This window comes from Periplaneta americana, chromosome 15 (assembly GCF_040183065.1).
Source record: "Periplaneta americana isolate PAMFEO1 chromosome 15, P.americana_PAMFEO1_priV1, whole genome shotgun sequence".
Lineage (NCBI taxonomy): Eukaryota > Metazoa > Arthropoda > Insecta > Blattodea > Blattidae > Periplaneta > Periplaneta americana.
Window position 1 is genome coordinate 84690651 of NC_091131.1, and position 14807 is coordinate 84705457.

At 35.7% G+C, this 14807-nt stretch overlaps 1 protein-coding gene across 1 annotated transcript in view; it reads right to left on the reverse strand.

Annotated features, from left to right (window-relative positions):
- Positions 1-13396, reverse strand: part of LOC138715173 (uncharacterized) — a 71940-nt gene extending 58544 nt beyond the window's left edge. The window contains exon 1 of the mRNA XM_069847744.1: positions 12810-13396. Within this exon, the coding sequence (XP_069703845.1) occupies positions 12810-13144 (335 nt within the window). The 5' untranslated portion in view covers positions 13145-13396. The remainder of the gene's footprint in view (positions 1-12809) is intronic.
- Between the last annotated feature and the right edge of the window lie 1411 nt (positions 13397-14807).

Consider the following 14807-nt stretch of genomic DNA (forward strand, 5'->3'; position numbering starts at 1 on the left):
CACCTTGTACAGCATATACAGTACATGTAGGCTTACTAGTAGCTATAAATAGTGGAAATCACGCAAAAGTACGTAGGTCTATATTATTATGAATATCTCACCGCAGCGTTACGCAACAATACAAAATTGCTTCAGCGCCAATAGGCTAATTCCAAAGCACTAAAAATTTGCAATTTCATTAAAAATACAGCCACAAATAGAGAGGGGTTTATAAAATTTGAACTCCTAGGCTAGCTTCAGTTTTATTTCTTGCTGTTTATAATAATAATAATAATAATAATAATAATAATAATAATAATAATAATAATATTATTATTATTATTATTATTATTATTATTATTATTATGTTATTATTATTGTGGCATCATTAGCCGAACGATTTTAGTTTTGGCTCTCCACGTTGGTAATTCCAAATTCAAATTGCGGCAAACCCAACTGTAACTCGTAAACAAAAACGGTACTGGGGTAGCATTTTCCGGGATGCACTCGTTTTCCCTGCCATCCTTCTACCGTTTCTTCTATATTAACAGTCACTCACATCACTGGTTCATAAAAGAAAAGGAATGAAATTGAATTTACGGAAGGGGGACATTATGGCCCAGCGCTGCGACCTGCTACGATATATTGCTCTAACCTTCAAGCTAGGCGCATTCCCAAATCCACACCGGCTGACTATACCAAGGTTCGCTGCGTACCCAGGAAAGAAAAGAAAACTATAGCCTACACGTATCGTATCGCACGTAAAATACATAAAATTTCTAAGCTGAATATTCCGCGCAGTTGTGTACGTCTAAGGGTAGTTTATATTCGACAATATAACTTGTGAACTATGCGTAGCCAATGGAACTACATAGATAATTTTTAATCGATGAATTGAAATTTAATTATATTATTATTTTCCATGTTAATTTCTTGTTTAATCTACTTTAGGATCAGTGTAGCTAGCTGTCGCCTTAAAGTTTTTTTTATATAACTTATCGTTATTCTTCCCTACCCTACGAGCGCTGTGGAGTAACGGTTAGTATGCCTCACCGTGAAACGAGCGGACCCGACTTGAAGTCCTGGTTGGGACAAGTTGGATGATTGAAGTTTTTCCGGGTTTTATTACTTAAATGTATTATTTATTTTTTCTTCTTCTTTCTGCCTACTTATAATGCAATTTTTAACCCCAGAACATGAGTGTTGCTTATACGGGAGAAAATTTATTTATTTTAATTTTAAGTTTTATAATATAATGTGTTCAATATCGTTTAATGTGTAACAGTATTTAATGTATTTATTATGTATTTCTGTAACATTTTTTTTGTAATCTATCCTCGCTTCTGTTCGAGGGAAATAGATAAACGTCATTTTGCAGTTTGTTTTTCTACTATCGATTTCCAATGTCATGTACATGGAGCCGAATGGTTCTTTTCATAGGATTTAAATTGGAATCGTGGACCATTGTGTAGGGCAATAGATGGTTCAGTGAACATGCAAATGCCTGTCAGAATGAGTCACATGGGTCACTTCCATGGTCATCTCTGCTCGTCCGTTTTCCGTCCATTAACACGTCTGTCTTGTCGCAACAGAGAACGATTTTGTGATATCGTAGTACTTCAGCAAGGGATCATTTCAAATGTACGTATGCTGGTTTATTGAAGAATATACAAGGATCATAAAACGCGTGTTTCTTTACGTACGAACCTGTACAAATAAATAAATAAATAATGAGTGAATAACAACTAAATAAATCAATAATTTAAAAAAATAAATACATAAAAATTAAAGAAACTTATAAATAAAATTAATAAAAGTGAATATGTGTATTGTGTTATGCATGTATAAATGCACATAATATAAGTTACTTAAAAATAGGCTGAAATATGTGGAATAATATACTGACTTGGCTTTCTGAAGGCTTGCTTTGTCTATTGTGCACCCTATAAGCCAGGGTTTTCCCCCTTCAAGATGGAAAAGCGGAATGTTTACTTAAAATCAAACATAAGAAACATCCATCATATTCAATGCTAAGTACAAGCCACTGCAATATTGACGTTGAGTCAAAGTTCTGCACCGCTAATTCATACACAAACGGTGCTAAACATTGGAAGGGGTTGAAATGGTCTTTTTACCCATGATGCTCAGTTCCCCATCACTGCTATAAGCCTGATTCACACGGGGATAGTTTACAGGAGTCCAGTGCTTGAAGCCTCTAAACTTGACGCCATATCTGTGATCACACGAAGACACTAAATTCGAAACCGTGTTCCACACGTAAAAAAACGCGCGCTGAATGTTGTATGCTTAAAGGTAAACTGTTTTAAGTTTTTTTTACCGTTTTGCAAACCACTTCTCCATTTGCTTTGGACACCTTGTTCCTTAAGTTTCGTAACAAGTTTCTGAAATAATTGCCTCTTGTTTAATTTTTATTTTTATTATTATTGAAATTTATTGCTGTATATTCCACGGAAGTTCGTACATCTCATGCACTTTTAAAAATAGGGTCTATATATTTATTTTTATTCATTTATTATGACTTATGGGGAAGTAGATACATAGGCTAGATCAGGCCTGCAGAACCCTTAAGTAGGGGAAATATGACGTCAGACTCACTCCACTTCTATGAGGGATGATTGACTTCCGCGTAGAGTTGTTTACATTCTCTGCCTGTGGCGGCACTGTAATTTTCGAAAAGGTTTGTAATAAATTCATTTTATTGATAATGCGTTATCTCGTTTCAAGGTTTACAATTATGCTAGATTTCCTGTCGGTAGTTTCTTTGAGATTTCTTTGCACCTAACCTGCTTTAGATTTTCGAAAACTTTCCTCCTATTATCACCTACGGAAACATAAATTTATAGCATTTAAGTAATGAACCTTGAAAGTCACTATTAATTTCAATTCAAAATGAACACAACGAGTGACGTCCTTAATTTAACAGTAAATAAATAAATAAATAAATAAATAAATAAATAAATAAATAAATAAATAAATAATCAATATACAGTTCGTAATTCAATTCACTGTGGGTTAAAGCAAGGAGATGCACTATCACCTTTACTTTTTAACTTTGCTCTAGAGTATGCCATTAGGAAAGTCCACAATAACAGAGAGGGTTTGGAATTGAACGGGTTACATCAGCTGCTTGTCTATGCGGATGACGTGAATATGTTAGGAGAAAATCCACAAACGATTAGGGAAAATGCGGGAATTTTACTTGAAGCAAGTAAAGAAATAGGTTTGGAAGTAAATCCCGAAAAGATAAAATATATTATTATGTCTCGTGACGAGAATATTGTACGAAATGGAAATATAAAAATTGGAAATGTATCCTTTGAAGAGGTGGAAAAATTCAAATACCTGGGAGCAACAGTAACAAATATAATAATGTAATAAATTCATTTTATTGATAATGCGTTATCTCGTTTCAAGGTTTACAATTATGCTAGATTTCCTGTCGGTAGTTTCTTTGAGATTTCTTTGCACCTAACCTGCTTTAGATTTTCGAAAACTTCCCTCCTATTATCACCTACGGAAACATAAATTTATAGCATTTAAGTAATGAACCTTCAAAGTCACTATTAATTTCAATTCAAAATGAACACAACGAGTGACGTCCTTAATTTAACAGTAAATAAATAAATAAATAAATAAATAAATAAATAAATAAATAAATAAGTAAATAAATAAATAAATAAATAATCAATATACAGTTCGTAATTCAATTCACTGTGGGTTAAAGCAAGGAGATGCACTATCACCTTTACTTTTTAACGTCGCTCTAGAATATGCCATTAGGAAAGTTCAGGATAACAGAGAGGGTTTGGAATTGAACGGGTTACATCAGCTGCTTGTCTATGCGGATGACGTGAATATGTTAGGAGAAAATCCACAAACGATTAGGGAAAATGCGGGAATTTTACTTGAAGCAAGTAAAGAAATAGGTTTGGAAGTAAATCCCGAAAAGATAAAATATATTATTATGTCTCGTGACGAGAATATTGTACGAAATGGAAATATAAAAATTGGAAATGTATCCTTTGAAGAGGTGGAAAAATTCAAATACCTGGGAGCAACAGTAACAAATATAAATAATACTCGGGAGGAAATTAAACACAGAATAAATATGGGAAATGCCTGTTATTATTCGGTTGAGAAGCTTTTATCATCCAGTCTGTTGTCAAAAAATCTGAAAATTAGAATTTATAAAACAGTTATATTACCGGTTGTTCTGTATGGTTGTGAAACTTTGACTCTCACTCTGAGAGAGGAGTACATATGTTTGAGAATAAGGTACTTAGGAAAATATTTGGGGCTAAGAGGGATGAAGTTACAGGAGAATGGAGAAAGTTACACAACACAGAACTGCACGCATTATATTCTTCACCTGACATAATTAGGAACATTAAATCCAGACGTTTGAGATGGGCAGGGCATGTAGCACGTATGGGCGAATCCAGAAATGCATATAGAGTGTTAGTTGGGATGCCGGAGGGAAAAAGACCTTTGGGGTGGCCGAGACGTAGGTGGAAGATAATATTAAAATGTATTTGTGGGAGGTGGGTATGATGATAGATACTGGATTAATCTTGCTCAAGATAGGGACCAATGGCGGGCTTATGTGAGGGCGGCAATGAACCTCCGGGTTCCTTAAAAGCCAGTAAGTAAGTAAGTAGGTCTAAGTATACAGTTCGTAATAATGAACTTATCCGAAAGTTGGTGCATTCCATAATTCTTGATATGGGCTTTGTTGAAATGTGGTTTAATATTGAGATTACGAGTAGAAATAAATTGGATAGGACACAGTAAACAAGCAATTCTTTCGTCTTCTTTAACAACAAAATAATAATATTTCCATTTCCTTTGGAAGTAGTATTTCTTCACGGGTTTAGATTTTACCATGTTTCAGTTCTCTTTAAACTGCAGTACGCGTATTGTGTATTTATTTATATATATATTTTTTATTTATTTATTTATATATTTATTTATTTAGCTGGAGTGCGTTACAATGCTGAATGACAGCATTGACATCAGGTCATATAGCTATCACTCACTTATCAACGTACAATTTATTTATCGTCCTATTACTAGTAAACCCAGTTAAGGCCAATAATGCAAGTTTTGTAAAAATAGGAATTAAAACTTTATTAATGCACGAAAAATCATAATAAATTCTTCAAATAAAGTAATTGGTTTGTTGCCTGCTTGCAACATTTCGGACTTAGAATACAGAGCACGGAAAGACAAGTCGGGGATTGTACTTAACTTATTTTACACAAAAAGGGAACTTAATCTGCTTTATCAGTAATAGGACGATATATACATAGGTAGACCTTGTTACATTATATGTACACATACATTTTAAAATTTATTTTACATATCTTTTAACTTATTTATTTTCCTCATTCATTTTTCTCTTACTTTCTAAAGGTATGTTCCTAAGGATTTTATTATCTGTTCACTTGTAATTCTTGATAGCGTATTGTATATCTGCCGCAGTGAGAATGAATGTTGATGCAGCAGAGCGTAACCAGAACATAGCACTGGTAGAAAAGGTTGGTAAGGAGGGGTTGTAAAGCAGTCGCTCTGAGGAGCTACAGTTCTGCAGGTCTGGGCTAAATGCCCATCAAAGCACCTTCTCCACATAAATTTAATTTATAATCATTGATGATTCACATGGGCAGCAGTTATAAAACAGGTAATATATGCAACTCATTAGCAATAGAAATAAAAGAAATGAAAACTTGAAAGAGATATTGCTTCTTATGATTAAAAAATCAGATTATTTAATAAATCGATAATAAATTGGAGGGCCAAAACAAGGAAAAAGTTTTGATATGTGTCTCGATCTAGAGATATTAAATACCAAATTCCTTATATATATATATATATATATATATATATATATATATATATATATATATACTATATTTTGAGGGATATAAAATGGAAAATCTGGGTTGGGGTTTTTCCGAGGTTTTCTCTCGACCAATTGAAGCAGAATTGCTTCAATAACTTTAGGCGTTAGACCTCGGATTCATTTCGCCATCATTAATTCACATATCACCCATACAATAGCCCCGTTTAAGTTCACGGTGCGGCGCGCTGTACTTGTACAAGATCGCAGCAGCTCGGCTACCCAATCATTCAGAGACTAGGAGTGGTAAGCACAATAAGACCCAGGCTGGAGTGCAAGCCTTCGGGGTCCCTCCTGCGTACAAGAGGGGAAAAAACGCCTCTCGCTACTCTTGTTTCGTAAAATGGTGCAGAACAAAACACGAACAACTTTAACAATTATTACACTGATATTTGCAATTTAAATTGTTTAAATTAACTACACTAGAATACGCTATTTTTATTATTTACACTATAAGTAATAAAGAATGTAGCCCTATGCTTAGAGTGACAAAAAATTATTAAAATATTAAGCTTATGTACAGTGATGTGTATTGCAATGCAAGGTATTTTATTTCATACTACTAGAGCATACTTATTTTGTAAATTGTGTACGATAGTGTAAATAATGTTTGACCATGTAAGCCTTTGTTCTTTACCATAGTGTAAAGCGAAAGTAGCGTATTTTGGTGTGTATAGTGTAAAGGGCCGCCAAACATTTACTACTTTCGAAAGCCGATTGTCAGAAAGATTGTTTTTCATCTCTAGAATATGATCTTTCTTCAAAATATTACTTTTTTAGAATATTTATTTTTAATATATCAATTTTCCTTCATTATATTAATCATTCCTTCGATCCAAATTGTCATATTTAACACTATATTTTACTTGTTTAACTCTTTAGAATTACATGTAACTAAACACATTTACATTTTGCTATTATTATTATTATTATTATTATTATTATTATTATTATTATTATTATTCCATTTTTCCTGTATTGATGTAATTTATATTTGTTATGTATATTTATTTGAGTGGAAGAGAAAACCCTATAGCCTTAACTCTGCCAGTAAAACTAAATGAAATAAATAAATAAACAAATAATTTAAATTGTAGGAAAGTCATCGTAGTATCAATCTTTGTCACTAGAATGAATTATCAACAGACTACAAGGTCAAGTTTTGAATCATTAATAGAACGTCAACTGCAGAACAAACAAGGTGCAAATGTTCCCTGATAGTAGGCTACCTGTGTCGTGCGTGAAACATGACGTCACGCCACTATAGTCTGTGAACAACTAACCTTAACTCCGTACGTCCTGGGACAGAATACGGTCCCTACTTATAACTTTATTCTACACTTGGTCATATGTTTGTATTATAAAGTCTGGCAACAGTATGGGAGTTCTGGGAGAAAGGACAGTAACGTTCCATCCTAGATCATATATGTAACAGATAACTCATCGCAATGTTAAAATCGGCAGCACTTTGAAGAGAACAACCGCCAGGATCGCCACCCGTCCGCCGTAAATGAACACGAGATAGCAGTACAGTCGCTAATGCAATTCAAATGGGAATTATGACGTGACTCCTTATGAAACAACTAGATGGCAGCGTAGTAAACTGACAAAAGTTGTTAACCTCAAAGCCTATAAGGCCGACCTATCTGGGTATATATGATCTAGGATTCCATGGTCCATATCCGATGCAGTATATTATTTGTGGATTTGGTTAAATGAGAAGGATCTGACCTAACAAGAGGCGAGCCAACCGTGACGTCACGGCCTGAAATGCCCTGCATTACTAAGGGAGATATTTCATATTCTAGGAATCGCACAGACTTTCTTTTTTTTTTTTTTTTGTTTTGTTTTGTTTTGTTTTTTTTTTTTTTTTTTTTTTTTTTTTTTGCTGCTCTTGTCAAAGCATGGTCTTTACAATGCATTTATTTGGGAAAATTGAGTTTAAGTTGCCAGCTCCTTTAAGTAACAATGGTAATAAACCAATGAAACGTATGTAAGCCTTGGACCTTTTGGACCAGAGTCTATTCAAAATTATAAACTAATACAAGTGATTCAGAATTAGGATGGTTTCATAAGCACGTGGTTAACACAGCAATCCCTCTCCAATAATTAACCATTGTTACCATAACATTATATTCTGTAGGACCAAAAATTAATCTTTACGTAGATTCTTCGCCCAACAGTGTATATTATTGTGGAATCCCGGTCACCAAGTCACTCAATTGAGTGCGCTCCTTGTATAATGACAGTTGACTTATATGTCAACATATTATGTCGAACATGGAGTTAGGCCACAAAGAGAAAAACACGAGAGGAGAGGGATTCGATCAAGGGCTGTGGACTGAACTTCGGCGTAGCTCAGTAGTGACAGCGCTTGGTACGGAGAACCAAGGACCCGGGTTCGATCCCCGGCGGCGGAGCGAATTTTTCTCTAATAACCACTGTTATCAATTTTCATATTTTCACAGAAATAGGTTTTCGTCATACTATGCATTTTTGATCGTCCGTTTTCCTGCTTCTATACAACGATTTTTCCTAAAAATATTAAACGATTTTGTTCATATTCCATGTATACGATTCTTGCACGGTGGCCTCGCGGTTATCGTAATGGCCATTGAATCGAGGTTCGAGAGTTCAAACTCGGCCAAGGGTAATGGATTTTAAAGAGCGATAATATCCTTAGCATAGATTTCTCTGGGAGAGAAGTAAAGCTTTAGACGTCATATAGTAGATTCATTATAGCACGTAAATTTCGAAGTTGAATAAGGTTTGTAGGTAGAAGAGTCGTTAAATAACATACTTCAACGTCTATTACTAATGTTACAATAATAGTAATAATAATAATAATAATAATAATAATAATAATAATAATAAATAAATAAATAATAATTGATACTATATATACGAATCGATTTTTCTGGGAATGATGGACATAAAATGAACCGGTAATATTATGTAGCCTAATAAAAATGAACATGTCTTGTTGAAATCAACAACACATAATTCCAAACGAAAACATACGACTCGCTTCTAAATTTTGTATTACTTGAAATAAACTCATAAAAGAAAATATTAGTAGAGTTCATATGGAAAGAAAAGTTATTTATCCAGAGAAATTAATTATCATCGATAGAATTATTTATGATGAAGGATGAGTGGAACAGAGAAAAATTCTCTCCGGCAACGGGATTTGAACCCGGGTTTTCAGCTCTACGTGTTGACACACTATCCACTAAGACACACCGGATTCCCATCCCGATGTCGGATTGAATCCTCTCAGTTTACGTTCCACCTCATGGGTTCCCTCTAGTGGCCTACCCTAATGCACTGCGTCATAGATGTATGACAGTGGCACAATGTCCATACGTGTGCATGTTATGAGTGACTAAGTGGCCGGGATCCGACGGAATAAGCGCCGTCTTAAATCACAAAGTGATTATTTTTCGCATATCATATATTATTACGATGTACCGAAGTACGAGTACATATGATATTTCCGTGCAGAAATTCTGCGTCACCATATGATGAAGGATGAGTAGAACAGAGAAGAAATCCGGTGTGGCTTAGTGAATACAGCGTCAGCACGTAGAGCTGATAACCCAGGTTCAAATTCCGGTGCCGGAGAGAATTTTTCTCTGTTCCACTCATCCTTCATCATATGATGACGCAGAATTTCTACACGGACATATCATATGTACTTCGGTACATAGTAATAATATAGAATTATTTATATTTTTCGGTTGTCATTTCTGTATACGTTCTAAGTTCTACCGTCTCTAAGCACAAGAGAATAAATGATCAGTTCATCACAAAAAACCAAACAATGTGCAGGTAACCATAAACAGGCAGGAAGATAATTTCTAGCCGCTTATTTCTTATGGATTAGCCATCACTAAGTTGTGAATCCCTTTCGCTCAATACACATGTTCTAAAGACCACAAATATAACAACTTTTTCTTACGCAGAATACGTCTTTCCCCGTACCGGGTATGGAACCTGTCTCGGGATCTGTACTGAAACAAAAAAATGGCGAAATTTCAAATGCTTACTGTAGCAACATTATGAGTCACAGCCGATTACTAGCAGAGTTAGGCTGTGAACCAATGGAATTTATGTGACCACGCTCAATGACGTCACGTCCCTTCGCTACGAATATGAGGGCGCCTAAGATGCGTATGAAATTAGCCGTGCCGCGCTGCTTCTCTCAGTACTATCTCGACATCGAGTGCAGCTACAGACCTGTGCGACCACTCGTTTGATTTGTAATCGCGAGCTCTGTAATATTAAAATGATAATAGATACGTACCCACACTTTGAGTGAACCATAGTGAAAAATTTGTTGTGAGCTGGTACTAATTTTTTAATGTTGCTTCATATGAAGAGAAAATACATTGCATGCCTTTCATTAATTACTTATTTTATCATAAACCCATTATCTGCATTTGTTAACCAGAACAAAAATAAACCATTGAAAACAACACAACTGTAGTTTCATTCCCGAAACTGGGTGACGTATTCTACGTGCCGGTGGATCAGTGATGGAGTGCAGAATTTTTTTTTAATTACCGGTATATTTCAATTGTCTCATTTCATAATAGCGCCGGTTATTAAAAAATCTCATACTTTGAATACCACTACAACCACTAATACATTTTAATATCTACAGTATATCACTTTCAAAGTAAAGAGAAAAATAGCATTATATAAAAGGGACGTCAAAGCACTGCGTGCTCTCAAGAACCCGCACAACATTTCCTTAAGAGCGATGATTGTACTTTATCTAGCTGAAAAGTGAACCTTTTTTGATTTGTATTGCTTGTAGTATGAGCACGTAATACAGGCGCTTTGACAACCCTGTTATAGAGCATTCCACGTTAAGAAATAGTAATATGCGTTACAAGAGCGGTATGTTGAAGTTTTCATGTTCGAGGAAAAGTTTGAAAAAGCGAAACGTAGTTGAGCTTTTTTAATTTCCGAGAATTGAAAGAAAACATGCCGCTCGTGTATCGTACATTATTTTGTGCGAAGATCGTTTACTACATACCTGAAAGAGGAAGTTCTAATTAGTTGCATTGAAATCTCCATCTTGGTTTCTGTTCAATGACGGCAAATTTGCAAAACAAAAATATCTATCTTCAACATTGTTGCTTTAAAATGTTTTCTGTGTTTACTATACTCCAGCAGGCCGTGACATACGTCTGTCTTTTTTTCCCCCCAGTCTATAAATGCGAACTTAAAACAAACGGTTAGGTTATGTAATGATTTATTTTTCATTTTAATATTTTAACAATATTATTTATATAACATATTGCAGTAATAACATCGGCATCTGGAATCTTGTTGATTTTTTCACGGCTTCCTTAATGTTACTTGCATCACGAATGCAGCATCTTTAGTGGAGTTGTAGAGTACACTTAATTTTTTCAAATATTTAAAACAATAATTAACAGTGCAATTTAGATGAAATTGCAGTGGTAAGTTTCCAATTTATAATTATTACTATATTGAACGTCTCTAAAAATAATATGTTAAAAGCCTAAAGCAGTAAAATCAATACGTCACTTAAGCGGTAAGAAGAGGGAAATTGTTACGTGTGTTAGGTTGGGAATACTGAATGTGGAATTTTACATTTTCCGCGGATTGGTTTTGTGCGGAAACCAAGGAAATACGCACGATCTCGCACAAAGTTTTTTATGTGAACTTATGCAAATTAACGAGACTATTTCGTTTATATGACGTCATTCCAGTTTCGACCAATGAAGTGTAATGAAATTTTGAATTCCAACCAATCACAGTCACACTTTGCGATAATTTTTGCAGTTAGATTTATCGCTATCAATTTATCGCATGGTCGTTCTTTTGTTTAGTCGTTGTTGTCAACTGTCTCCCCGTAAATTGATGATCATGAATACATTAAGATGCAACTACACGGTCAAACTTTTCTTTCAACTTTAAAGCAATGAATGCAAGATTGATATTTAATATTAATTAATATATTTACGCAGTGAAGACGAAGTTCAAAACGGCGCACCATGTAGACACAAAATCTTCATTATCTTAATTGAACGTACCTTTTACTCTTGATTCTTTCAGTATTCTTCCCAGATCGCACGCATACGCGATTGGAATATTGAACTGTGTAAATGAAGCTTTAGTTCCGTTACACACTATAGCGAGAATGCGTTTGTCGAGCTATAAAAAATGCTTTCCTGTAGCACTGAGTAAAGGTCGAAATAAGGCACAGCTGACATTGGTCCTGCTCCCACAGGTAACTTAACCTATAATTGTAGCCTATAAAATTTGTATTTTGTGAATGAAATAAAACAATTGGCATTACTGAATAATAATATCGAATTTCTTTACTGCAATAATCGATATTCATCTATTTCAACTTCACAATGTCTGAATAGGTCAAGTATTTGTAAATATACAATTATTAACATTTTGTCATCGAATTTTAGGAATATATTATTTACATTTTTATTTTATTCACGAAATAGTCCTAATAAATGTCACTCGAGGTCTGAGATTTTCCAGATAAATCTCAGACTTCTCGTGACATTGCTACAGATAAATCTACTTAAAACAGTAGGCCTACAATTTATTAAATCAGATTCGAATTTTGAAGAATGCCTTCTTTTTTAAGTCAAGGGACAAAATGTCTTTGAATATATCCATAGACTATTCATTAAAGTATTTTATTTTGTGTATAGCCTATGTTTTGGATGATAGTTGAAATAAATAAAATATAAACGGGGACGTCACTGAATTGTTGCAAAACGCATGTAGGTCTATTGAGAAAGTGTGTATCATTTTCTTGACACCTTTTCTTTTTATATTTCTAGTTAATTATAAGAATGCAATTGTTCGAATTTGAGGAGAACAATAAAAATATACATCGAAAACTCACGTGACTTCCACGAGCTCGCAATTCTCGAGTCTTTTTCCTGGCCCGAGTTCGACCACAGCCACCGTCTGTTCATGGTGATAAACTTGCTTCATAGAGTCGTTACTTGCCCACAATCCACTGAACCCTTTATATGGGGAATCATCTTCTTTGGAAGAACGTATCGAAGATTGCGCCCTCACCAACGCGGGTCCAAGAACAAGCAAAACGACTCCAACAATCGAGAGCGGCAACAATGGGATGGTCCTCATTCCTCTCGACTGATACATCGTTGTCGAATTTTCCGTCAAGTTGCTGTCAACTTGAATGTCAACGATTTGTTGATCCAGTACGTGCATATTCTGTCAGTTTCACGGCTCTTCAGCGTGAATTGAAGCAGCCTTTGGTTGTAGCGGAACTTCACACGTCGGTTCACTCCCGCTTTTGCCTCGGTCCGGTAACTCCTGACTGTGTCATTGGTGGAACACTGAGAGCGATTGTTGCTGGCATTACATGCATTGTTGCCGAGGCTACCGAGACCGTGTCGAGCGCTCGCACGCCCGCTTTCTAAACTCGACGACTGCTGTCACACTACTGAACCTACTGCTGAAGGTGTTCTTGAGGCCGCGAGGAGTTGAAAGCTGCCGCAACGTGGGCAAGAAGAGAGGGGGCACCTATTATCGGGGCGGCGCGCCGTGTGTGAAGCAACCGGTCATGGTGGTATAATTCTATCTGTTCATTACAGCAATTTATACTTACAGTGTAGTGTTGGTCAGGGTTCTCAAGTTATAAGGCGATTACAACTCTTGCGTGCAGTCACAACCAAGCGAGAGAGAGTGGGAGACAGCAAATGTTCGAGAATTAATTACTACTGCTACTACCACTACCAACACATTATTATTGCCACTACTACCAACACCATTACTACTACAACCCCCGCTATTAGTCTATCACCACAACTACCACAATCTCACTATTTAGTATTACCACCAAAATTACTACTACAACTCCCACTGCCACTACTATTACTACTACCACTACCATCACTATCACAACTACCACCAATCTCACTATTTGGTATTACCACCAAAATTACTACTACAACCCCCGCTGCCACTATTACCACTACTACCATTAAAACAACAACCGCCACTATCACCACAACTACCACCACCACTGCTACAAGACCCGCTGCCACTACTGTCACTATTTACCACTACATCACTATCACCATAACTACTACCACCACCACCACCACCACCACCGCTACTACTACCAACCCCCGCTGCCAGTACTGCCACTATTACAACTACCATCAATATCACCACAACTACCACCACCACTACTCTACCCCCGCTGTCACTAAAATGCCACTACTACCACTAAAACAACAACCGTCACTACCACCACAACTATCACCACTACTACTACATTCTCCATTGCCACTACTGCTACTATTACCACTACCATCACTATCACCACAACTATCACCACCACTACTCTACCCCCGCTGCCACTACTGCCACTAAAACAACAACCGTCACTATCACCACTACTACAATCTCCATTCCCACTACTGCTACTATTACCACTACCATCACTATCACCACAACTATCACCACCACTACTCTACCACTACTGCCACTAAAACAACAACCGTCACTATTACCACAACTACCAACACCACTACTACTACTCCCGCTATCACTATTGCCACTACTACCACTAAAACAACAACCGTCACTATCATCATAACTACCACCACCACTACTACTACCTTCGCTGCCACTACTGCTACACTATTTTACTTGTATTACTGCAAATTGTATCAGCTTCTTTTGTTTCTGGCTAAGTGGAAGAGAAGGTCTGATGGCCGTATCTTTGCCAGAATAAATAAATATTATTATTATTATTATTATTATTATTATTATTATTATTATTATTATTATTATTATTATAAATATCCACCACCACTACTACTACCACTACTACCATTATCACGATCACTATCACTACTACTGC